The sequence below is a fragment of the Vipera berus genome, assembly GCF_964194415.1.
Source record: "Vipera berus genome assembly, chromosome: 3".
Taxonomy (NCBI): Eukaryota; Metazoa; Chordata; class Lepidosauria; order Squamata; family Viperidae; genus Vipera; species Vipera berus.
In genome coordinates, this window is record NC_138204.1 from 90,857,188 (window position 1) to 90,884,533 (window position 27,346).

The window sequence follows — 27,346 nt, forward strand, 5'->3', positions numbered from 1 at the left end:
GCAAGTATCCCAGGCCTAAGCCATGTAGGGCTTTAAAGGTAAGAACCAGCACCTTAAATAGCTAAGTTTCTAATTCTTAACAATACCCTAAATTCAAGATACAAATAATCTCCTGCCAATCTTCATTTTTCAGAAGCTCAGTTTGAGGAGACCCCACCCATACTGGAATACTTTCACTGACATCACTGAGGTTTCCATTGGTTTATTGATCTTAATCATTTCAAACTCCACTGACATTAGCTCACTTCTTTAAAAAAATGCTTGGATATTCTAATTTTACTCTGTCAAAAGAATATATTTGTGTATGGCTTACTATGAAGTAAAACTGTAAATTTCCAACACACAATTACTGTATTGTGGATAAAAATGGCTAAGTCTCACCAATTTAATAAGACTGTTTCCAATGTATCTAATCTGAGTTTGATTGGCAGAGATCAACTAATTTTCCCCTGCATGACATCAAAATCCCCTCCATGACTTCAAAGTCCTCCCACCTAAGTATTTTATTTCCAGTGCAATCCTACAGGCTTTCTAGGAAAAATACTTTCTCTGCTGTTAATTCACATCAGAAGTGAACTAATACCTTTGATATATTTAATTTTAAATATTTATTTAAGAATTAACATCTTTGATATATTTAATTTTAAATATTTATTTAAGAATTAACATTTTTGATATATTAAATTTTAAATATTTATTTATTTAAGGCTGTATAAAGCTGACTTGTTTCACTGTGGTCACAGTGGATATCACTATGCATGCACATATTCAGCAATTTGGGGACAGTTCAGTAATCCTCACTTAGTGTATCATAATAGGGACCAGCACTCCATCACTAAGCAGTTTGGTCATTAAGCTCGATGTTATGTGACCATACCAACTTACAACCTCAGTTTTAGCTGTGGCCATTAAGCAAATCACATGTGTTATTAAATGCAATGCCATGTGACCATGACTTGCAACTTCCTGCTGGCTTCCTATTGACCTTGCTTGTCAATAGCCAGCTGTGAAAGTCGCAAATGATGATCATGACTGTGGGATATTGTAATTGTAGTAAATACATGCCTGTTGCCAAATGTACAAATCACAATCACGGGGATAATCAACTTCCTTGTGACCACAACTTCAAGGATCAATTACAGTTTTTAGTGTTGTAACTTTGAATGGTGCTGAATAGATGGTCGCTAAGCAAGGACTACCTCTACATATTAAATGATATTAATAATTTAAATTGAAGCGTTAAACTACCTGGTTTAAATGCTTCAAGGTGAAGAAGCATTACACTGAGAGCCAACGTAGCATGATCATTAAGGTGTTAGACTAGCACTAAGGAGACCCTGATTATAATCTAAACTCAGTCACGGAAGTTTGCCGGGTGAATTTTGTCTACTTATTTTCTTTCAATCCAGCCTATTTTATGTGGTTATTTTGTGGCAAAAATTAGGAGGAGGAAGCATTCCATATGCCACTTTGAACTGCTAAATGAAAAAGCAGGATACGGTATAGGTCAAACAAGGAGAGGTGCTTTGCTAAAGCTAACATGCTTTGCAAAGCACTCTTTTCAAATGTACCGCACAACCTACTTTATTATTATTATTTTTAATTTCAAGGAATTGAGCAAAGCCAACAAAAGGATTAAAAGATGGGCGACAATCATTTAATTATTGTTTAAACAAAGTACATGCTATATCTTTTAAATGTTTTGTCAAGTCAGAATGCTGAGAACCATATAGAACTAAAGAAAATCAGGAAAAGCTAGGGTTTCACTTCACATCTTAATAAGTTGGTGCTAGATGGTCTTCATAGAAGGAAACAGAAAGTAAAGTCTCTTTTGAAAGCCAGGAATTTCATGGACACATTCTTGATGGAAGAGATTTACTACCACCTTCTTCCAGGATACTTTTGTAGATCTCAATCTAGATACTGCTCTAGGATTTCCTAGTGGTCTTATATTCACTTATCAGGCAAAGCCAATCCTGCTTAGCTTTCTGAGATCAATCAACATAAACTAGGTGCTGCTATCTGTCTGGAATCATGAAATCCCACAAAATCAGAGTAGGTATTAAAAAGATCTAATCTGATCAGAATATCAGCTGAATTTCCAAAAGGATGAGAATTATAGGGAAGCCCCTCCAAGTATTCTTTCAGACCTGGCAAATTCATATTGTATTTTAGAAATTCTGGTGGTGGCAATCTGCTTACAGATTGTGACAATCATAAACTGCCCTTGAGGTATACCTGGAAATGAATATAGAGTTGCATGACGGTGGAATTAACCCCTTTTTTTTCTTTTAAAGCTAATTATAATTGTACGTAGTTGCCATATTTTGGACAAACAGCAGAACTCATTCCAATAATAATTCCCAGATGTTTTCCCTGGATTATATGATAAGAATGCACAAAATCCTCTCAAATAAATAGATAGATAATTTCATCAAACTTTCTAAGCCTTTGTTTGACATTCCTTTGGCTTTTCCTCATGAAAACCTCAACTTTCACTTGATATTTGTTTTCAATAAAACCAAAATTGGTAGTCCTCAACTTATGACAATTCATTTAGCGATGGTTCCAAGTTACTGCAGTGCTGAACAAACGGTGGTTAAGGGTGGTCCTTGCAGTTCTGCCCATCTTAGCACCCCTGATCTTAATTACTGTCATAACTTGAAAAAAACCTATAGCAGCTTCATTTTAGAAATATTTTACAGAATAGACTTGAGAATTCCATGGCTAAAGATAGATCTTCTCTACGGCAATAGGACAAACAAGTAAATATGATCATTCAGGAAAACGTGTCACCAACTGGTTTCACACAACTGGCAAATTGGTGCAATATTGTGAGAACTTTTATAGGGTTATGTGACCATACTGTTAGGCCACCCATTGGGTAAGAAAAATGAACAAACCAACATTCCCTCTAGTCTAAAACTTATAAACGAAATGTAGCAGAATAATTATGGTACGGGCTAGGGGTAGAGTTCTCCAAAGTTGTCAATATTGGCTCCTAAGAGACAATGGGACTTTCCATTATTGTTGCTGTTATTATTCATACTACTATTGGCTAAAGTTGTATTTATTCATTTATTTTCATATGGTAAATGTCTGGAGATTGATGAACAATCGAAACTTCATGAAGGGAATCAATAAGCTACAGAGTTTGGGGACCCGTGGGCTAGGAAAACCTAGATTCAAATTCCCACTCAGCCCTGAGTTCACTTAGTCAATTTTTTTTTTCTCAGCAAAACTTATTGCAGGTGTTTACTGCTGGGAGACCTCACTGTACACCACCTTGAGCTTTCTGAGAGAAAGTGGGTTACAAATTCAATCAATCATCAAGTTTGCACAACATTGTACCTGTGGTCCAACAACACCGCCAGGGCCAGGTGGGCCTGTTTTCCCTTGAAAACCCTACAAAACAAAGCATACAACTGTTAAGGCATACTTGGGAACATTTCAGATCAGTGTTCAAGAGGTGATGGGAAATAAGGGGTGTCTCCAAGGATTTGTATTTTCTGAGAATAAAGACTGCTATTTCAATTCAATTATTGCCGTGCATCTTTAAATGTAAAATATTGAAGACTCTTTCAAAGAGCTATCATTTCCAATCACTCTGAGAGGAGCTTCTCCAGTGGTGTGGTTCAAAAGAGCAGATAGTTTTCACCGACCGGATACTTTGTGAGAAAGCAATTGCTGTAGATGCATAAATGACAATCCTTCAATTCAACTCAGATACATGTGTTCAAAAGCCGTCAGGCCGGCACAGCTATACTGAATATTTAAGTGTTTAAAAAAGTACTGTAGTAAAGCAACAGTCATTTATTCTTCCCCAGGGGACACTTGTGCACACAGCTAAATGTCTGAAAGAAGTAGCTTCTGTATGTACTCCTGCAAGGGGTGAGGCTTTTACACCCATAGAACAAGTATCAGTTTGCATACAGGGGGCTTCCATGTGTATCGTCCCCCTCTCAGTAAGATGTATCGCTTGACACTGGGAAAGAACTATTTATTGCATACAACATCTGTGCAGCTTTACTCTACTCTGTGAATGCCTGAATATTTAGATACTTAAATTCAGCCCATGAAAGGCAACTGATTACTTTAAGACCGTGTTTCTTAAATTACATTCCGAATACCCCAGGGGGTCTTCTAAGACCCTTCTCAGAGGTCCACAAAATCAAAATTATTTGCCAGTTATTGAAGATACTTGCAAACGTTTAAAACAATGTCACTCTTCTCGTGATTAGTTTATATTTGTTAAATCTATGAAGTTTTTTCCCCCTGAAAAAAATAGTTTATTTTTCTAATGAGTTTAATTTTTACTTGATTTCATAATGCATCAATTTAAGTTATTTTCAGGTACTGTGTGAGAAGAAACATGGACTTATAGTAAAGACGTGGAATTAGTATCATAAAATAAATATTCAAAAAATCTACACAGTTACTTTTTAAATGGCAATCAGTCAGTCAGTCATATGGTTCCAGGAAAACCCAGAAGAGAGACTTTTCAAAGTCTAGTTCTCCTTCAACCGCTCCAGATTTTTCCATAATAAGCATTTTAAAATAACAAAATGAAAAGCTCATTTCATCCCATCCAATTTTATAAATATGTATCTAGAGTGCACAAAATAATTAAATCCATGGGGGAAATGGGTGGTGAAGGGAAAGAATGAAAACTGTCTTGCCAAAATGTGTAACGAAGAAAGTAGATTTCTGAACATCTGTATATTCTTACTTGAAATTTTCATTTGTTTTTTTTAAGAGATAAATGTGAAAATGAAGGAAGACAGGTGTGTATGTATTTATCCAATAAGGTTGCTTTTTATAAAACAAACTAGGAATCATGGTAAATATTTTCTGTATTAATAGATAAGGGTGCGTGAAATTTCCTTTAAGAAAATTTCACGCATTTGCATTAAAACTTCTTCCATTATCTCTCAGAATGCTTAAATCTTTTAGCAATTTAGGGTGTTCCAAATTTGCCTTGAACAGTTGCTTCAGGCAAAATCCAGGAGGAGCTATAATTCTGTGCTACTTGATGTAAATACTACTGGAGGTGTCACAGAAAGATGGATGTTTTCTTACAGCACTGTGGTAAATCAACCATTTAAAGAAAGAGATCAACAATGCCAAAGAATGATAAATGTTTGGAGGATTTTTTTAGAAAAGGGGAGGTGGGTATTAAAAGTTTTTCTAAAGCATTTTCTTCTAAATGACAAATCCACTGTCTTGATCATTATCTTATATATGGATTTGCAAATAATTGAACTATTCACCGCACATTATGAGTTCCATGAAGCAGTAATTTGCTTGCATTTTCTTCTGCATCTGCATAAAGTTTCTATTAACAGAAAAAAGAGTTGGAAGGGACCTGGGAGGTCTTCTAGTCCAACCCCCTGCTCAGGCAGGAAACCCTATACCATTTCAGACAAATGGTTGTCTTAATCCCTTCTTAAAAACCTTCAGTGTTGGAGCATTCACAATTTCTGGATGTGGGTTGTTCCACTGAATAATTGTTCTATCAGGAAATTTCTCCTTAGTTCTAGATCACGGGTCGGCAACCCACGGCTCCGGAGCTGCATGTGGCTCTTTCAGCCGGCTCCTGCGGCTCCCAGGCCTCCGCCACGTGCAGTCTGGGAAAAAGAAAAAAAAGTTCAACCAATCAATTCAAATTTCTCACGAAAAAAAAATCTTGCGAATTGATTGGCTGAACTTCTTTGGTTTGTGGGACTGCCCACAAACCTCTTCTTCGGACTACACATGGTGGCAGCAGAAGAAGAGACGGAGGACTGGTGGAAAAAAGATGTGTGGTTCGGTCAGATGGGGTGTGTGTGGGGGGGACGCGGAGGCTGACTGAACGCGCGGGTCAGGCAGAGGTGCTTCTCGGGGCCAGAGGGGAGGCCGGAAAGATTTCTCCCCCTTGCCAGGCAAGCGAAGGCTGAAGAAACGCATGCGTGAGGCAGAGGTGCTGAGGTGCTGCTAAAAGGGAGGGAAGAAGCTGGACTGGAGTGCCCTGGAAAGGCGAGCAGGCAGCGCTTCTGCACGGGCTGGTTGGGCTTTCGGCAGGTTTCACCTGCAATTAAGGCAGGGCAAGGTTTTTGGCTTAGGGGATGCTGAGGGGGGGAGCTGCTTGTGGGGGCATGTGTCTGCTCACATAAGTGCGAATGTGTTTCTTTTGCAGGGATGCTGCTTTGCTGAAGGTTATATTTTCCTTCCTTTCCTTCCTGTTTTCTTTCTGTCTCTTTGTTCAGTGGCTTCCGAACTTCCGAGCGCCCTCCACATTCTTCGCCTCTCTGCTTTGTTCCGCCTCTGGGGGTGGAGCGAGAAAGACGCATTCTCCAACCGGCTCTTCCTTCCCCTTCTCTGGGCTGGGCTGCAATCTCGCCCGCTGCTTATCCGCCTCCTCCTTCCTCCTCCCCCCCTTGCAGAAAAAAAGGAGAAGGCAGGAAATCTTGTACGGGAATTGCAGCCAGGGATTCCTCCCCCCCCCACACACACACACCTGGCTTGCCCCGTATCTGGGGTTTCCTTCCTTGCGAGGAGACCCGCAAGATTTCCTGCTTGCAAAAGGGCGATCACTTCTGCCTCTCTTTCAAACGCTGCGATTGGGCAAGGAATGGAAACCCCCTGCCTTCTCCTTTTTTTCTGCAAAGGGGGGAAGGAGGAAGGAGGAGGCGGAGAAGCAGCGGGCGAGATTGCAGCCCAGCCCAGAGAAGGGGGTTGGAGAATGCATCTTTCTCCCTCCACCCCCAGAGGGAGAAGCCCCCCCTTGCCTGCCCACGCAAAGCTGCCAGCCATGCAACACGCCCGGTTGCAGCGAGTCAAGCGGCAACCTTTTTCTTTCTTTCTCTTTATTTTTTCCTTCCTTCCTTCCCATATTCTTCCTGCCTTTTTCCTTTATTGTCTTCCTTCCTTCCTTCCCTCCCTCCCTCCCTCCTTCTCTCTCTCTCTCTCTCTCACTCTCTCTCTCTCAATAAGCAAGCAATCTGGGCTCTGACTGGCTGCTCTGCACTTTCTCCTCCTCCTCCTCCCCCGCCAAGTAAACTGCATGCACAAAACCACCCCAATCCTGCAGCAGGCTGAGATAGGCAAGCCCGAGCAGCAGCCTCAGAAGATTTGCCACAGCAAATCTTCCCGTTGGCCTCCTCCTCCGCTCCCTTGAACAGTCTTTTCCGAGGGGAGGAGAAGCCAGCACGGCGGAGCCATCGATACCAGAGCTGGACAGGGGCAGGGCCAGTGCATGTCTCGCCTTAGATAGGCTCCACTCTTTAATGAAGCCCTGTTCTGCGCCTACATTTTTTTAATTTAATACAGATTTAAATTAATTATAGTGTGTATTATTATTTTTCTTTGTTACACATCTGTAGTTCAGCTAGACAACTCATGACTATTGGGCCATTGTTTCAGAGGTATTTCCTTACTTAAACAAAGAAACAGAATAATCAAGGTCAGGCAAAAAGCAGTGGGATTGGGAGCAGCTTCTGACTTCCCACTGGCTTCCCCACGGACTTTCCTTATAGGAAGCTGACAGGGAGCATTGGAGATGATGATTTCATAACCACAGCTGAATGCCACAACTTCCCCAAATTTCAGTCCCATGGAAGTCATGGGTCCCAGATTTTGGAGGTATTCTATAAGTTAGCCCATTTGAGGTGCATTGATTCAAAAATTGTTCTTTATGATTCACTGTTTCACTCAACTGAAGGTCACAGACATGAGAGTTTAAGTAGTATATGGAAAGCAATTATAACACTAGGGGGCACACTGTACTTTTGAGCTCCAGAACTTAGTTTTCTGAAATTGCATTCTTGTGTATGATGGTAATTTTTTGTACTTTTGAAGGAGGGTGATTTTGCAGTTTTAAAATGCTTTTTATAAATTTTGTTAACATGTGGATTGTACTCCCTTGGCATATTATCTATCCATTCATCCATTTAGGAATATATAAATAGTCATATACAAATAAAAATATGCATCTGTCATTTTCCACTGAGTGCAGCGGTAATAATCATAACAAAATCAAGATTAATTAAAACAAAATTTGTAACAGGCAGCATAACTAGCATCAAAAATACATTTTGGTAGTACATCCGGATCACTGAAACTGAAAGCAGTTTTTGCTGGTATTCAAAATACCATTAAATGTGTTTTGGATTTACAACAATACCTTTGCATAACTGGCTTTAATTCACAGACAAATTTGGATTATTCCCCCATTTAACAGACACACAATACAGTAAGTGGGGTGAGGAGGGGGCTACATTATGCAGTATAAATAACACGCTTACAGTTTCACCCCGTTGTCCCGGGTGCCCAGGCAAACCATCCTTCCCAGGTGGTCCCTGCAGTGGGGAAAAAAATAAATGAAATGTCACTTTAAAAAAAAAGGAAAGGAAAAAGGATCACTTTTAGTTAGTCACCTTAGTGACACATCTGTGTTTCAGACTGGTTCTTCAAACTTACTGCCCTCTTACTGAGACAGTGGCTATGCTTTGCTGATTTCGGCATGACCTTGGCTGATTTTCTGATAATGAGAAGTAAGAACTGGAAATCACACTCCCGTTATCTTTGAAGAGTAACAGCTAGAGAAAAATAATTTTTCTTGCAGCTTCAACTGACAGAGATCAAAATGCTGGAAGGTTTGGGGAATTTAACCTATCTAGACTCAGCAAGGGCCTTCTCGGATTCTAGGAATCACTTTCTTGGGGCATCTCATGCCAGTATTTTGGCTGCCTGCTGTAGACAACTATGTTGTATACCAATATATTGTGCATTTATTTGTATACATAACCAGGGCTTTTTTTCTCATAGAACGCTCAGAAAGGAGTTCCGGCACCTTTTTTGGATGGAACCTTGTAGGGTAGGCAAGGTGGGTTATATGACATGTGTGAGTTCCGGCACCTTTTTCTTTTATAAAAAAAGCACTGTACATAACACTAAAGTTATAGAGGTGCCATAAATCTTTCTCATTTCATTCCTATGCAAAGGAGATTAAGCTCTGCAGTGCTATTCTTTGACTTTTTATTAGGATAAAGGACAGAAAACAGTGCTCTCTTACTTTCATATCAAAGTGAATTTTCCCCTTCGTTTTATTTCTTCATTATGAATTCATGACTCCGAATTTCATAACAATCTCCCCCAAAATGACAAAGAGTCTGAAGAACACCAACATCTTTTGTTTTCACTTATCCCTAAGCTTGATGTAATCTGTTTTTCCTTCCTTTAATAAAGTTATGGGATTTGCTAAATGACCGATGTATATCAAACAATGTACATACAAAAGAAATACAAAGGAAACGATCGGTAAGGGCTTGCACATAAAATACATGTAATTTTCACATACGTGTGAAAATAAAGATGCCTGTGTTTATATTTTGCAAGGAAAAGTTGCTTTTGGAGATATGACTCAAAGAGTTAATTTGTGTTAAACACTTTTTCATGCCAGCCATCTTGCCAAAACAAATTGTGATTATCCCTCTAGGGAAGCAACTGTGCGCTTCAAATTGTAACTTTTATTCTGTCATGAAATTATAGCCCCACAGATCCCTAAAGTGAAACTGGTAAATTCTGTTAATTATTCTCTCAATTAAATGAAAGTAGAAAAAGGGAAGAGAAGCCTAACTACCTGTATCGTTTAGCAAAATGTCATCGCCATGTCAGATAACTGATGCAGGGTTTCATGCATAGACTGCAAAATGTTGGTCATGTAATGTTGCATTTTGATTTCTGGTGAGTGGCGGGAGCATCTGTTTGATTTTAAATGCTGAACGCAAAATATCTTGGCAATTCCTAGAATGGATTTGTTCTTTGGAGATGCTGGAATGTTACAATACAATTTCATCCTGGCTGCTCACTTATTCTACCTATCAGGGCAAACTTGATCTACAACTAGAACTGAAAAATGGTTTCTTCTTTCCTAAGAGGTGCATTACAGAAAAGCCAGCAATGCTTCCCTCTGATTCAAAGGGGACTGATCAATTCCACCAAGCTAAATGGAAGCCTAAGCATTCTTCAAGTTTGTGCATTAGTCCACGGCAGTGAATGCTTTGGTTCCATTTATGAAAATAGCATTTTAAAGTCAATAAGGCAGCTAGTATGAGTAGCGCACTCATTTTTGATGATAGCATGCCAATAATAGATCACATACTTTCCCATTTTGGGTTGGGATTAATGTAACGGAGATGGAGAGTGACCTCTAGTGGTGTTTGGACTCCTCTGCTGAGAAAGCTGTATCAACTGGATACAATGGGAAGTATGTGTGCATGCATGCACACATTTGGAATTCTTCGGAACAGCCTTTTAAAGAACAGTTAGAATCCAGGAAAGGCATAACTGCTGTAATAATTCCAAAAAGCAGTACTTTGTATGTGTTGCAAGTTCCAAAGCATCCCTTTTGAAGGATTTGCAAAGACCTAATAGATAATTCCCAATAATCAAGCTTTTCATTTTTTCTTTCATAAAGGCTTTACCACAAAAATACAGCATCTTTAGAGACTTGCAGTGGCATTGTGGAAGGTTTATGACATAAAAAACAGAAAAGGACTTCAGCCACAGAAGTAAAACTAACTCAAGATAACAACATACATTTTAACGTAACATTCATTGAGTCATTCACCCATTGTGTTTTTAATCTATTCAAAAACACATGTTTTCTGAGCAGATAGTAAAATAATTGCAGCCTGTCTACTTTTAATGTTTATCTGCAGAGCTTTTGTGGCTTTTTTAAAGGCATTTTCTATTTTGTTATCAGTTTACAGCAAGCACATTTTGTAAAGACGTTGTCCTACAGAACCAGCTCTGTTTTAGGTACTTCCTTTGCTAACCAGAGAACTGCTCTGGGGTGATTTTGTGATGTTTAAATTCAGGTCTCCATTTGAGAACATGTGTTGGCCTTGGGCTGTTACTCCACTGTTTTTGCTACTTTTGCTGACATTAGAAAAAGCAGCTGACATTTAGCTACTCATCTAGCTTTTCTGAGCTGAATCTGAGACAGAAGGAAGGACTGGATACATCATAAACCATCATAAATATCAAGCAGCTCTGCTTTTAGAGGGAATGATTCTACTTACTAATCTTCGAAATAAAGCTGGATTAAAAACTTGGATGAATTCACGCAATGAGAAGTCTTTAGAATATCTGGGGATCACACGGAATTCTACTTAGATTAATAAAGTGTTGTAGAGGAACAACAGGGTAGGATAGTCTCCAGATGGAGGTTTCACAAATGATGCCTCTGAAGAAATATCATTAGGAGACCTTGAATATATTTAGAGTGCTGGAGTAGATGTTAAGATTTTTTTCCTTCTGAAACATATCTCTGTGTGAGCAGGTATTCAAACTAGAGACTTGAGACTTGAAAACAAAAATATATGCAGAAAAACTATGATAACAGTTATAGAAGGGAGCACAGATAAAAGCAGCCAACTCGGTGAAGAGAATTGGAAGATCTGATATCTATTTCTGTTATCTTCACAGTAGGTTAGAATATTCTTACAATACCCTGTTTCCCAGAAAGTAAGGCCTACCCCGAAAATAAGCCACAGCCTGATTTTGGGGGGTGGGCCTAATATAAGCCCTACCCCAAAAATAAGTCCTAGTTCTGAGCTGAGGCACATACTTAAAAATCAAGCTAGGGCGGGGGTAGGGGTGTGGATCTGCCCCATGTGCCTTGCAGCCAGGCCTCTTCTTCTGAGGCATCTTCTGCAGCCAGGCCTGTATTTCTCAGTCAGGCCTGCATTTCTGGAAATGCCACTGCAGCCAAGAACCGAGCTATGGATTGAATCCACAGCTTGGCACTCGACTGCAGAGGTCTTCCGGAAAGGCCTGACTGAGAAATGCAGGCCAGAATGCAGCTGCACAATGAACCTGCTCCTTCGGCTGCAGAAGAAGTGGACCGGCTGGGCAAGGCTGTCAGTGCAGGAGGTGAGTAAAAAAGACACCCCTTGAAAATAAGACCTGGTGCCTTTTTTGGAGGCAAACAACAACAACAACAAAAACCCCGATCTTATTTTCGGGGAAACACGGGTATATATAATACATTGATAAAAATACTTAACAGTCACTATCTACTTCAATGTTTTCCATCCTATGTTTATTTTAAAACAAATACTTACAGGAGGTCCCTTGGGTCCTGGAAATCCAACAGGTCCTTGGGGCCCTTGTGGTCCCTAAAATCAAAGAAACAAACCATACCATTGGCAGCATATTAGTAGAAGCATCATCACATTTAGCAGAGAACAGTACAAGGATGTCAAGCAAAGCTTTGTGGTTCAGTAACAGAACTTTAAGTGACTGTTTGCCCATTTGTAGCACCACAATAGAGCTGATAAACAAGTACCCTGCCTGAGGAAAACATCCCCTTCTCTAGTGTAAATATACAGACCACAATTCAAGACCATTTAGCAAGTTTTAATATAGACCAGGGGTCTGCGGCATGCCAGAAACCAGACTAAGCAAACTAGTGAAGCCCCATCCACAGGATGCAGGCAGCATGCAAAACCATGCTCCCAACCCAGTCTGTGGAAAAACCTCTCTCCACAGAACCAGTCCCTAGTGCCCAAAATGTTGGTGGCTGCTGACATTGACAATTTGATTTTAGTGTAATGTCAGCTACCCAGATAAACATCAAACAAGGAAATTAATATCTGGTAAATAAATAAGGTACCTCAACTTAGCTTTGTGGGACAAATTCACGCTTGCTCAGAAAGAAAAACAAAAGAAATCTGGTGGCCAAAATAAAGCTTCTTCCCAGATAACCGAATTCACTGCAGCCTTATGGTAAAATTTTCAGTTCTTCCCCTATTAATTACAGATGTTTGGTACTGCATATTAAAGAGATTTTTTTTTGGGGGGGGGAGGAAATTTGATTTGCTTCCTTGAATCTGTCATCTATGGAAAGAACAGGAATCTTCACTGTAGACTGGACTTAACAGTGAAATACACAGCAAGAGCTGAATTACAGCTGCTTCTTGGACCACAAGAAATGTGTGCGGGATTATTAGGAAAGAATTATTTAGATATACAGGAAGCAGAAAACTGGGCAAAACACAAGACACAGTCCATAGGATCCTGCTAATATGTGAACCTGTTTATTTATAGTTTAAGTTGAGACAATTGTTTGCTCAGTCAAGGTTTTATTATGTGATCTACAATAGTTTTACTCAATTGAGTAAATTATTGCTGAAAACAAATGAAGGTGCCAAAAATTGTTTACAAATGAAGAAGAATGCTTGCCTGAAGTTAAAAAAAACCTTAAAAGAAATAACATCTGAGGTTTTCATCTTCTTTTCTTTGTTTTTTACTTGGAGATTATGAATAAATGTGGCCTCTATTTTAAAATGATAGTTAACTCCATAAATAACTTTGGTTTGTTATTACACATTGAATAAAAAATTGAATACTATTCTCTTACTTCCCAACCTATTGCATCTAATTATTTGCTCATTTCAAGAAGAATCAACTATTTCCCATTTTATGAATTAATATTTAACCAAAATACAATAACTCATTTTGTTACCTCTTTGTCTATATTGATAATTTCACTGAGGACTGTATACAAATGTGCAATATTACAAAAATGTAACAACTAATTTTTTTAATGGGAAAAATATTGGAGAAATAGAAAGCAATTTATGAAAAGACATTATTTCAGAATTTAATTATCTATCTTTCCTTTTCTCCAGTTTCAATGTTTTGGTATAACTTCTCTTTGTTCATATCTACCCAGGTTTCTTCTTTGAGGAATTATCTTGAAGCAAAAACATGATTCAATAGGTAAGACATCCTCAGCTTGATATCTTTCTAATGGGTTTGACTTCAGCTTCCATAATTTTTGGCCATATTGCTAAAGCACTGTGGAAGCTGGAATTCAATATATTGGGATGGTATTGTATTACTGATGGTTCTTGTAATAAAAAGAGATCTTTGATAAACTAGATTTTTCATTTCAATTTGTTCTGAATAGTTTTTTTCTTAAACATGTACTTGTTTATTTGCTATATCAAAAGTAAAGTAGTATTTATGCACACGTGCATGCTTAAATTTTGGGTTTCAACTGAGATATGATAACATTGTAAAAAGTATGTCCTTGTCCTAAACTGAAAAGGAAATTGAGAAAATCTGAAACAAAACCACTGACAAATATTACAATTTTTTTATTGTCTTCTTTTGGTTTTCCTTTACAAGAAATACTGGGTAAAATAGAGTAAATACTTCAAAAATCTATTTTTTTTTAAATGGAGTTGTTTTCATTGACAAAGCTTTCTGTTCCTAGCATGTATTCACTTGACTACATAAAAAAGATCACTATATATTATTATTTATGTGTGGGTTTAGAGAGGGTACTTTAAATGTTGAGGTATTATCAAAGCAGTAAACCAAAGTTGGAACTATGAATTGCTACCCTCATATTTGTTTGGAGAGTCTTATAAACCTGAGTGAACACGTTTCAGTGATGTACAGCCTCAGCTCATATATGTACTTCCCTTCTTCCCTCTTGTTTACTTTGTAAAAATTGTCGAAACATCTATCTACCTGGAGAAGGCTATATTTTTGTTCTTTTACTTTATCCACTCAGCATCTTCCAACCATTTCCTTCCCCTCAACATATCCACACTTCTTTCATATACATCTTTTGCAATTCAGTCTCATTCATTTCTCTATAAGACGATTTCAATACTTTCTTTCATATTGGTCACTCACTTTTATATTCATCCATCCAACCATCCATCCATCCATTCTTACATTTTATTTCACTTACATTTTTAATCAACTACTTTTAATTGCACTGAACTTTTTTAATGTTTCTCTTATGTAGTCAACTCTTATTTTCAAATTATAAATTGGACAAAAGACACTCTTTAAAGTGTCAAGTTATTCTTGGCAAATTCAAGAATTATAAACAGGTCTAAGCAGGCGTTCAAAGACAGAGGTCTCTGATAAGTAAGTCTATATTGTAAATACTGAAGAAATGCACCACTTCACCATATGCAGTTAGGTTAATTTGTGGCCAAAGACCACAAATATCAGTATGAGAGAAAACTAGGAAATTAAATAATTATTAAAATTAGATTACTTTTTAAAGAAATGGTTGGGCAAGTGATTGCATTGATTGTTTACTTAAAAATGAAGGCAGCATTTGTCCTCTCTGTCTCCCTGTTAAGATTGCAAGCAATCTGCCTGTGGAAAATGGAATTTAATATCTAACAGTTGAAAAAAAGTGCTTCAAAATAGATCATGAAGTGTGTGTTTCTCTCTGAAATGAGATGATTAGGCATGGCTCTGGAGAACATGGTAGACAAACAAAGAAGCAGACTCTGAAGCAGAGGGGAGGCCTCAAAAGTTATCTTAGAGAAAAATTGATGACAACATACAGAGGCTCAGACCTTTGACTGGTGTAATAAAACCTTAAAAAGTCTGTTTGGTTGTTGCATAAAAGCTTAACATAATGGCAGGCATAACAGAAGGTACATAGACCTTGATACTTTCTTAGAAATGACACCATCCAGCACCCAATACAGAAGGAAAGTAGCCTTAAATACTTCCATACGTCAAGTAGGGTTATTGCAGTAGCAAAATTGTAAACTACTACTGGTCGTATAGTGCATTCCACCCCCTCAAAAGAGAACAAATAAAGATCCACCTCTCTGAGCCCATACACAACCAACCTTGGTCTTGTGTGCAAATTTGCTAAGTATAGTGAAATGCTAACCTTCTAGCTTGTGGAATCTCACAGATTGAAACTGTGAAATTGGAAGCTGTTGGGAAAAGTTTCAGGTTGTAGGATATAGATGGGCAGCAATTGTCAGGCTTGCATGAAAAAGCATACATTCCACTATACTTAGCTTATTCTACAAGTTAGGAATATACATTAATATTAAAATGGGGGGAAATTGGGTCTATCTGATTTGGTACTCATTCCGTACTGAATGAGTTTCTGAGACATCTGTAGATTTCCTGATTTCTTGGAACTCATTCAAGGTATGAAGTTCCTTGTAAGAGATGGCACCAGTGCTGAAAAGCATCTTTGTTCACTTTTTTTGGTAAAAACATCATAGTTTGTTTCTGCTGTCCAGAATAAAAGGTGTGAGGCAGAAGTCACTTTACAAAATCATCATTCAACGGGAAGATTGACCCTGAGAAATTTTAGAAGCATCAGTCTGAACAACAATGAGGTCAGTGAGATTTGGATGGCAGAGGAAGGCCTGGGAAGCAAACATATGAGAGAGAACAAGTCTTGTTGAGCATTTGAACAGTCCCCCTTTCTAGTAATTTGGGATTATAGTTTTTGTCCAAACTGCAGAATCAAAGATAAAGTGGGAATAAAAATTAGAAAATCCCAGTGCCCAATGCTGCATCTGCTCAACATTTGCCGGGGGGGGGGGGGCTGTATTAAGAAACACTAGATTTCAGCTTGAGGAGAAGGTCTATCTGTATGGAAGTGCTACAGTTCCCTAGAAAATCCAATACAGGCAGTTCAAAGGAACATGTTTTATTTTAGCATACTGATTGTTTTAGTGAAGCCAGTCAAGTATAATACTTCAGACTAAATTACCAGGTCATTCAAATATATTCTATCAGATAAGTCCAACTTGGCATGAAAAATATTATTATTAAACTTTATTAAGGTTGAAGGAGCAATGAATAAATGACAGAACATAACCTGGTGTTCAGATGTTCCGTAGTACATGTTAAAGGCAATTTAATATTCGTTCAAATTAATTTTTAGGATCCCCTAAAATTTAACTTAGTAAAAAAAATGAAGCCATTTAAAAAGTTTAGAAATGGAAGGAAAAAGGAAGTAATTTCTAATAGTAATATTATTCAGAATGAATGAAATCGTTAACGACTCTTTAAATCTAATCTTTATGTTAACAAAATACGTGGGAGTATTGGCTATGGATGCAGAATGAAGAATGACCCCTTTTGCAAATTTATTGGAGAAATTTCTTTAGGCAGGCTAGTTCCTTTGAGGACACGGGATGCTGGCATTTACCAAGACTCTGACTTCCTGGAACCAAGTTATAGTATATTAACATGATGATGGGATGGGATGGTTCATGAATCTTCTTACTCCCCAAACTGTTCTTGGCTGCTAGGGGAGATTCTGCAAATAGTTTTAAGCTTCTGAAAATCACATCTAAAGTCTTCTGGGTCTCAATGGATAAGTGAATTATCAATCTAAATCCAACCCATCAACAATAACATAAAGGCATGGAAAGGAAAAAGCCAAACAAAGAAGTAAGGATTTTTATGGTCAGCCATGCCTTCTTAGCAAAGATAGAAATCACTGATGGCAGACTTACAATTATTGCAAAAAATCTGATACTCATGGTTTCCACTATCACCACTGGGTCTACTGGGTGAATGAGCAAGACATGTGTGTACAATGGCAAAATCTATAAAGTTGTTGAAAGCCCCAGAATCTATCAGGGTTTGGAGGTTTATACAAAACCCAGTGTGAAAAGTATTAGAATCAAATATTGATACCAAGCAAGCCCCATCTAATTGTTGGATGCATATTGAAACTCCTGAGAAAGCAGTGTTGGTGGATGTCTTAATTACTACTTAACAAGCCAGGACTGGGATTTGCTTGCAAAATGGCCCTTTGTTCCACATATGTAGCACTTAGTAGATTTTTCTGCAAAATGCCACCATCATTCACATTACGATATTTAAGAGAACAACCTTTTTCTCTAGCTGACATTTATTCAGGCTGTTACACATTCTTACCCAGCACTCATTCCTGGTTCTTTCAGTTTCACAATTTCTGGAGAATTAACACATAGTTTCTGCGAACTATGTATTTCATTTCATACATACCTACAACTATACTGCTCAAAAAAATAAAGGGAACACAAGATAAGACATCCTACTATTAAATACGGTACATTGTGTTGTTTAAGTGTTCCCTTTATTTTTTTGAGCAGTATATATAGCGCACATGGATGAATATTTTCTGACTACAGTATGTTTTAGCTCTTTAGGCCTACAACTTCACTACATTCATCAGCTCCATTCCATAAGATTAGGCTTTAACTTTATTCACACCAGTATATCCCTCACTTTTACTTTTTCTTTAAAAAAATTTTTTTTCTCTTCTTTTCTTTCCCTGGAAGCCACTTTGAGCTTCAGAAAAAAGCCCAGGATATAAACAGATCTGACTAACAAATTTGGTCCTCTTACAGTCTAAGTCAGACCTATCAAACTCGCAACATCACGTGATGTCACGTAACGTATCGGAGCTTTTTCTCCATTGCTAGCAATAGGATGGGCACGGTTTTGGGATGATGCATCTGGCCCACGGGCCAGCAGTTTGACACCCCTGGTCTAAGTCATATTTTTTATATGCCTCAGCTGTCAACATATTATTTCTGCACATAATAATACAATAATGTATAAATAGATAAGATTTTTTTCTGATATAATATAACCTAAATCTTTTATTTGAGGACATACTAACCAAAGATTTTGGGAGCTGGCCCAAAACATCTGGACAACACAAAGCTCAGGAAAAGCTGATACATGCACATTGTTGAACAGCCCTAAATCCATTACATACATAAATAAATTTTGGGGTAGTGCATCAACTATCCTCTGTCTCATCTATTACCTTCCCAGCAAATGTCAACAAGGATCATAAAATACGGAGATTATGACAAAGACTATAAAACTTCATAACATGCTGAAAACTGCCTTATGAGGTAGAGACCATATTTTAAATGGACTTGTCTAATATATTCTCTGTGTAAATAAAAAGCTTTCCAGACCTTGGTGGTTAATAGCCTTTTTTTTTGTCAAACAGTCTTTTAGCAGAGGGGTGATGTTTACCTTTGGGTATTGCTATAAAATTATGCCCATTTCATTTTATGATTAAAGAGATATTTATGGAAAATCTTATATTGTTTTTTTCCACCACTCAAACAGGATGCAGTCAATTGAATACAGAATGGATGAAAGAAAAAGCTGTGATCATTTCATTGTCAGTTTCTGTAAATGCTCAGCCTGCCAGCTGGAGCTTGCACTAGAGTAACAGGAGATAAACAAGGTGATTAAATTAATTCTAGAAGTATTTCAACAGATCCTATAAATCTAAATGGCAAGGGACGAACCCGATCCATGTTTGACATGGGCATTTTTTTACCTTCTTTGTTCTGGTTCACCTATAGGCAGATACTGAGAAAATGAAAGACACTCAACAGGCTTCTCTGGGCATGCTGAGAGGAGCAATCTCTTTTGGCAAGTGAAAATTTTAGGGAGTTTCGCTCAAATCAATTTCTTGAGTGGATGAAGTTCAGAACCAACTTTTTTGTGTTCATTTTCAGAAAGTTTTCTATAACCTAGCTAAAGATTCAAGCTACAGATCCTAAAATACATTCTCAAACCTCAAACCAACTTAATAATCTACTTAAAATTGGATAACATGGACAAGAATTACTGGGAAGAGGCAAAAGAATAGAGAAGTAGCATTTGAGAAGTAAATGTACTTGCACCTCTTACTCCAGTACTCAGATGTTCCACCTGCCACTCTGTTTCTTGAAGCTTCAGGCAAGCCTTCCTCAACTTTGGCAATCTCCCGATTTTGGGAGTGACTCCTTAGCCAGCATTGATATTGCAGTGTATTCTGTCAGTTGAAGTTTAAAGAGCACCAAGATTCGGAGAAGTCGGAACGCTTTTCAGAAAAAAAGACTACAGCTTAGGAGTCTCTCCACAGAGACAGCTATTAGTCCTCATAAGTTGGGTTCTTCACCAAGCAACATATTTTATGTGCATTCTTTTAAAAGTTCCCAACTGCATCACAACAACTGGAAACAGGTTCATTTTGGTAAATTAGTGTGTTTCCACTTTTGAATTGCAATCTAAACAAATTTCCTCAACCATCCATCTCTAATTGCTGCTGCCACCTTTTGCAACATCTGGCTATGATATAAAGAGACAGCAGACACTGGCATAGCAATAAGCCATAAATCTCTTCCATGGTGGCACAATACTTGACTTGTAATAACCCCATGGGGGAGAATTCACCCAGCAGAAATTAAGCTAGGCTTTCAGACCCAATACAAGGGATATGAAAATATCCAAGCGTGCCTGTTTCTTAAAAGCCTGTATTTGCTTTTCTAAAAGCAGATGTGAATAGAGCCCACCCAGAAGATCTCCCTCATTCACCCCAATGGGGAGAAAGATCCTCCTGCAAAACAACCATTCTGTGAGTTATAGTTCTACTCAAATTGGCGCCATAGGCAACATACAATGATTTGGGAATATTTGAGCAGTACTGAGCCCAGAAAAAGAAAAACGAAATAGATATTGTTCTTTGCTTACCCTTTCACCAGATGGGCCAGGTGGGCCATCACCCCCAGCAGTGCCCTGGAAAAACAACAACAATTTATTTAAAAATGAGATGGGCGTTTGCACCCAGAGAAAAGGCTAAACTCAGAATTAGTTATTGAATTCTGTCAAATTACCTTTGGTCCAGGTTTTCCAGTTGGACCTCTTGCACCCCTTGATCCTCGTGGCCCCTGGTGAGTGGGAGAAAATATGTAATTAATACTTTTATTGAGCATTGTTTCATAGGAGAATATAAACATAGGTTTCTGACCATGGTGTGGATAGCAATAAAGAAATGCATGCAGTGATATCAAGGGCTAATAATGCTATTAAACAGAGATCCAAAAAAATCATAATGCTTACTGTTGGTCCCCTTTGTCCTCTTGGACCTGGTTTGCCATGTAATCCCTGTCAACCAAAATTCACAGAAATTATTCTGGGCTTTGGAGCAGATTATTTATTTACTGGCATATTTCTATGCTGCAACAATGCAACAAGCTCATTATAGAAAAGTACAATTTAAAACAAATAAACAAGGAATATAAAAACACAATAGCATTACAACAATACGGACCACTAAAAATAAAGGAAAGATAGCAAGAGAGTTCAGGAGACAGCTCTCCAAAATAGCTCAATCTTCCCAGGAAGAGGTTTTGTCACTTTGAAAAAGAAAAATAGTATTGTAACAATTCAGAGACGAGCTACATAACTATCTCCTTTGACTTTATATTTTAATAAACCACATGTATTTTCCTACTCTGTTTGTCCTTGTTTCTATCATTATCCCATAAAAGTTTTCTTGAAGCTTGTCTTAATATTCTCTTTCTTTCTTTCTTTCTTTCTTTCTTTCTTTCTTTCTTTCTTTCTTTCTTTCTTCCTTCCTTCCTTCCTTCCTTCCTTCCTTCCTTCCTTCCTTCCTTCCTTCTTTCTTTCTTTCTTTCTTTCTTTCTTTCTTTCTTTCTTTCTTTCTTTCTTTCTTTCTTTCTTTCTTTTGCCTGTCTTATTAACTATTATTTTTGGCTGCTCAATTATTATTTTTTTGTCTACTTGAAAGATCTTCCTTTAGGAAAAATAATTTAAATCTCATTCCTCCATTTGAAATTCAAACCACGTGAATTTTTCTCTCTTTCTTTCTCCAATGGGTACTGAATATATTATGCAATTGCCAAATATGCCATTACTATAAAGAAAGAAACGCAGACCTTACTGCCTACATACTCTCAGTGGGTAAGAGCCTTCAAAATGTTTCTCCCTAAATGATCTGGTCTTGCTTTCCCTTTAATATTAATTTCCATGAAACTAGCAAAGGACTTCATCACAGACTGTGCGTGATCTTCCCTCCTTCAGTATTGATTGGGAGTGCCTTAAATGAGCTGTGCAGGGTTGCCAATCCTCCTTTCATTTCAGCAAAACAGACAGCTATTTCAAAGCACCTTCCTTCAGTACAATCCATTAAGGCTTCTCTTCTGAGAGTCCTCTTTTAATCAAGAACGTGATTAAAAGCCCACCGAGTAAGCAAGCTGAACTGTTTTAGCTCCATCTGCCAGGAGCAAAAGAAAATGTGTATATGTATACAGGTGGTCCTCGACTTGCGACCACAATTGAGCCCAAATTTTCTGTTGCTACTGCAAGTGAGACCTTTGCTAGGTGAATTTTGCCCCACTTTATTTCTTGCCACAGTTGTTAAGGGAATCCCTGCATTTGTTAAGTTAGTCACATGGTTGTTAAGGGGATCTTAACAACCTTGGTGGAGCAGTGGGCTAATGCCTCCTTAAGTAACACCAGCTGCCTGCACTTAGTGCAGGTTCGCATCCCACCAGGCTCAAAGTTGACTCAGCCTTCCATCCTTCCGAGGTAGGTAAAATGAGGACCCAGATTGTTGGGGGCAATTAAGCTGACTTTGTAATAATGCCGCTTGGGGTGTGTGTGTGAAAGCCCTAACAAGCAGGCATATACATAGAATGAAGGCTACTGCTAAGCTTGTAAGCCGCCCTGAGTCTTCGGAGAAGGGCGGAATATAAATGGAATTAAAATAAATAAATAAATAAAAATAAATCTGGCTTCCCCATTGATTTTGCTTGTCAGAAGGTCACCAATGGTGATCATATGACTCTGGGACACTGAATTTTGAATGTCTGAATTTTGATCACCTGACCATGGGGCTGCTACAATTCTCATATGAAAGTGTGAAAAAAGGTCATGTCACTTTTTTCAGTGGTGTTGTAACTTCAGTCACTAAATGAACTGTTGCAAGCTGAGAACTACCCATATAGGTGTGTGTGTGTGTGTGTGTGTGTGTGTGTGGAGAAAGGGCACCTGTAGAATTTAAGGAAGCAGGAATACTTACAATTGCAAATGAAAAGTGCCCCACTCTTAACCTGAAAAATCCCACAGCCACAGATAAGCTCAGCTGATAGGATGTGTTTTTATAATTGATAACATATCACAATAAAGACAAAGATGGACATCAGTGTTGTGAATGCAGTTAATGTGTTTGTTTCATGTTATGCAAATAGCAGCTGTGGGGAAACTTCTTGAGCAACTTCTGGACTGGGGGGGCATTCCCCCCCCCCAATCGTAATGCCAGCACAAATTGCTCTTCTGAATCCAGCATTTGCATTTCAAAAGAAGTCTCTCCCCCAGTTCCTTTGAAGTGCAGGCCTTTAAAATGCATGAAGCAGCTTCAAGAAATACAGCCGGTTGTGGCAAAGAAAAACAAGTTCAGATTCAGCTGACCTCACCCCATTTGCCTAGTTCCCCCCCACCCTTGCCTAGCTGCTCTGTAGCTTCTATTTGCATAATAAGAAATTAGCACATTAACTGTATTCCTAGAACTGATGTCAATTTCAGTCCTGACGGTGATTATTTTGTCAGGACCAAGGCACCAATCTGGCTCTTAGCATGATGTAGACTTCACTCAAGGAAGCAAAAAAACACTACCACTGTAATTAATAAAAGTTTATAATTTTAAATTTTAAAAAGTACCACAGTGATTATGCTGAGTCTGTAAATCCTTGCAGGAGACAAGTCTAATAAAACTAGCCCAGCAGGCAAGATATTTGAGCCAAATATTCAATCTGTATTTCCATCCTTATTTCCCTGAGTTTCCCCTCTGTACAAAAACTAGTTATCCATTTAGATAAACAGCCAAATGAAGCAATTGCCCTTGATTTTCAAGTAACTGATCTAACCACAAATCAAAACACTCTGCTTTTGCTTTATTGATTGAAATGTGCCCTTCCTCTCCTTGCTATTATCCATTTCTTAAAATCATGTAGGGTTAAGCCCTGAATGTCTGTAGAGGGAGATGAGGGGAAAATGTTGTGAGATGCTGTATGTCAAAATCTCATTGTGTGCCATGAGTTACATAATATCATAATGCATATAAAGTCATTGTGATTTTTACAATGGATATGTTTGTATATATGTCTGTCCGTCCATCCGTCTGTCTGTCTGTCTATCTATCTATCTATCTATCTATCTATCTATCTATCTATCTATCTATCTATCTATCTATCTATCTTTGTGTGTGTGTGTGTGTGTGTGTGTGTGTGTATTATATATATAATATTGCTAAAAAGGTAAAGGTTCCCCCACACATGTGTGCTAATCGTTTCCGACTCTAGGGGCCGGTGCTCATCTCCGTTTCAAAGCCAAAGAGCCAGCGCTTGTCCGAGGACATCTCTGTGGTCATGTGGCTGGCATGACTAGACGCCAAAGGCACAGGGAACGCTGTTACCTTCCCACCAGAGTGGTCCCTATTTTTCTACTTGCATTTTTACGTGCTTTCGAACTGCTAGGTTGGCAGAAGCTGGGATGAGTAACAGGCGCTCACTTTGTTACGCGGCACTTGGGATTCGACCCACCAAACTGCCGACCTTCTGATCGACAAGTTCAGCGTCCTAACCCACTGAACCACCGCGTCCCTATAATATTGCTATAGATATACATATACATATATATGTGTAAATTTTTAAATTGCTAACAAAGAATTAAGGTCCCATGTTTGGGGCCTAGCAAGGTAATCTAATAGTTAACAAGCATTTGTCATACATATATATGAATATACATATATATATAGATATTTGAAGAACTAAAGATATAGCCATAAAAAGTTAATATAGAACTAACTCAGTGTTTTAACATATTACATCTAGCAATATAAACCATCTATTGCTCCATCTTCTCAGACTTAATAGGTTATACAAGATTTATATAATACACTTAGTTTCTTGATATTCTATTTTTGTATTTTTTTTTCCTTTAAAAAAACCCCCTTCCCCCTCCCTCCTCCCCCCCCTACCTCCCCCCCTCCCCCCCCTACTTCCCAGAGCTGAATACAAGGTATATATATATAAAAAAAAGCAAACCTAAGCAACCATATACTAACAACTATAAATTCTAAAATCCATCACTCTCTAGCTTATATAGGATAAAAACAAACCTTAACAATATTAAATATATATATAAAAAAAAAACTAGAATATGAAAAGGACACTCTCTAGCTTATATAGAATGGAACAAACCTTAATAGTATTAAACATATATTAAAGACAAAAAAAAAGGAAAAAGAAAAAAAAAAACCCTTCTCAACCCTATACTTATCCTAAATAAACTCCATCCATTTTATCCATTCCATGATATAACATTCTTACAAATAATTTTCCAAATTAACCAAGGATCCCAAATCAAAAAAACTTTAAAGTTTCTTGATATTCTATTATTTAGGTACCTTAGAGTACTGAATTTTGATAGGAAGTAGGGGAGTTAATTACCATTTGAATATTAATGTTAAAAACATAATCATTTTACTTTTTCTTCAAAATTAAATATAAAATTGGAAACTAAATGAAAAACAATGAAGAAAGAGCATAAATCAAGACACTAATTTCATAATGAAGGTTATTGGTCCTAAGCTACATTATTTGATTCTAAAATCTCCAGTGTGTTACTACATACATACATACATACATACATACATACATAGAAGAGGAGTATGGATGTATGTGTTCCATCAGAAAATTAATGGTTGGGTTTCCTTCAGTTTGAAAATTAAAAGGAAGATGAAACTCATACTACAGTATGTATTATAAGTAAGAAAAAAAGGTCCCCAAAACTTCACCAATTTGTGTGAAGTAGTCCCATCAACTTTAAAATCGTCAGTCTCCCACCAAAAAATTTCATGTAGTCCTTGACAACCAAACAGTTACCCAGTTCTACCTTAAATTATAACTGAGAAATTTAATCTACTGATAAATTGTAAAAAGAGGAACTGGTGTTTCTTCCTACTCTCTTCTCTTCCTTCCCCATACTCCATCTGTCTTTATTATTTGATGTGCTACAGAATAGGCATGTGCTAGATGCTTTTAAATTTGAACACTTTTATTACCCTTCACATATATATGAAATAATATTTATACGTCTTTGAAGGATTCAGAAAATTCCATGTGGAGAAGGGAACCCCATTCTCTTAAAGATTAATTGTGCAAGCAGTTAGGAATTCATGAGTCCCCTTTAGTTATAAATATAGTTTTGCCAATTTATGTGGCAAGCAGTCCTCATATGGAACTCTGTATCTAGACATTTAAAGTGATAAATTTCATTCCCATTAAATAAAATGAAATGATAGGCAGATTAATGGCATGCATTACTTCAGTCTCACTTAATGGCACACTAAGCTACCATGAAGTATAACTGTCAGCCCGTCTTTTCCCCTTTGATGACTTTCGCGCAGCTCTATCACAAGCAATCAGCTACATCCAACTGAGCTTTTATGGGTACCGATGCTGTGAATTTTTGACAATTTGCTGAGTCGGCATTATGGATGTATTCACCATCTTCAACTGAACAGCAATTTTTTTGATGTCTTATCTGCTTAAAAATGTTTTGTTTAGAAGCTTATTCTATTTTTGTTTGCCGAATTGCAGACAACTTGGCTTTTCAATGACATCAAGGATAGGGCGGGGGGGGGGGGTTATTCCCCAAAGCATACTATGAGCATTTACTTTCAGAAGAACAGTTTCTTATAATTTCAGCATGGGAATTGAATTTCCTATTCATACTCTGTAATTACCTGCAAATTTTCTTTGCTTTTTATGTATTTAATGATATACTTAATTTGTCCATCCGCTTATACCTTCATCTGCTTCAACTCCAGGGCCCTTCTATCAAGCAAATAACATCTTATTGGAACCCAGAGTCATGATGTCTCACTGACAGCACCTGAAACACCATCCCTCCAGAGATTCAGAGGATCCCAACCCTGTTTGGCTTTTTGCAAGGCATTGAAGATCTGGCTATTTCTCCAGCCATTTGGGTCATATGGTTAGATGAGTTCTAGTGGATTTGTTGTTTGTTCTTGCAAGCTGGGGTACATCATATGTCTTTCTGAGTTATAATTCTTATAAACCACCCAGAGACGTTTGTATGCAATGGCCAGCTATATCAAACATATCAATCAATTAATCAATCTCCTTTGCACTAGCCAGGTATAAGAGGAAGAAAAATAATCCTGACTGTCTATGTTTGTGTACTCTGTCCAACGTGTGTCGTGGGATCTCATTAAGCAGTATCTGTGTATAATAGGGCTTCACATTGCTTAAATTGCAGCCATAATGGATATGTACAGCATTCTTTTTTTTTATTTACAAAGACTTGATACTTTAGTTTGAGCACCATCCAAGTAAGAAATTTTATAATGTTGTACATCCCAATCTGTTTAATGTTCCCAAATTCAAATTCCATATATTTATAACTTTATAGGTAAACTGCTATGACTTACCCTTCCTCCTTTCTCTCCATTAGAACCTGGAAATCCAGGAAACCCAGTAGATCCCTGCACCAAAAATTACAAATGCACTTTTAATTGATATAAATATTTAGTGAGCCCTTCACACTGCATATTTTTGATAGATTATAGTATTGTATTCTAAAAGATGATAACATATTTGGTGAAACTTTCTACTGCCCAGTCAATTGCAAGAAACATCTTTAAACTAAACTCAGTGGTTTTAATAGCATATGCATT

At 37.7% G+C, this 27,346-nt stretch overlaps 1 protein-coding gene across 1 annotated transcript in view; it reads right to left on the bottom strand.

The window, feature by feature from the left end:
- COL11A1 (collagen type XI alpha 1 chain) overlaps window positions 1-27,346 on the bottom strand; it is a gene marked incomplete at its 5' end in the record, with an annotated part of 296,431 nt that overhangs the window by 97,275 nt on the left and 171,810 nt on the right. The window contains 7 exons of the mRNA XM_081322302.1: window positions 3,352-3,405; window positions 8,283-8,336; window positions 12,108-12,161; window positions 20,314-20,358; window positions 20,457-20,510; window positions 20,683-20,727; window positions 27,101-27,154. Coding sequence (XP_081178428.1) covers window positions 3,352-3,405; window positions 8,283-8,336; window positions 12,108-12,161; window positions 20,314-20,358; window positions 20,457-20,510; window positions 20,683-20,727; window positions 27,101-27,154 — 360 coding nt within the window. The remainder of the gene's footprint in view (window positions 1-3,351; window positions 3,406-8,282; window positions 8,337-12,107; window positions 12,162-20,313; window positions 20,359-20,456; window positions 20,511-20,682; window positions 20,728-27,100; window positions 27,155-27,346) is intronic.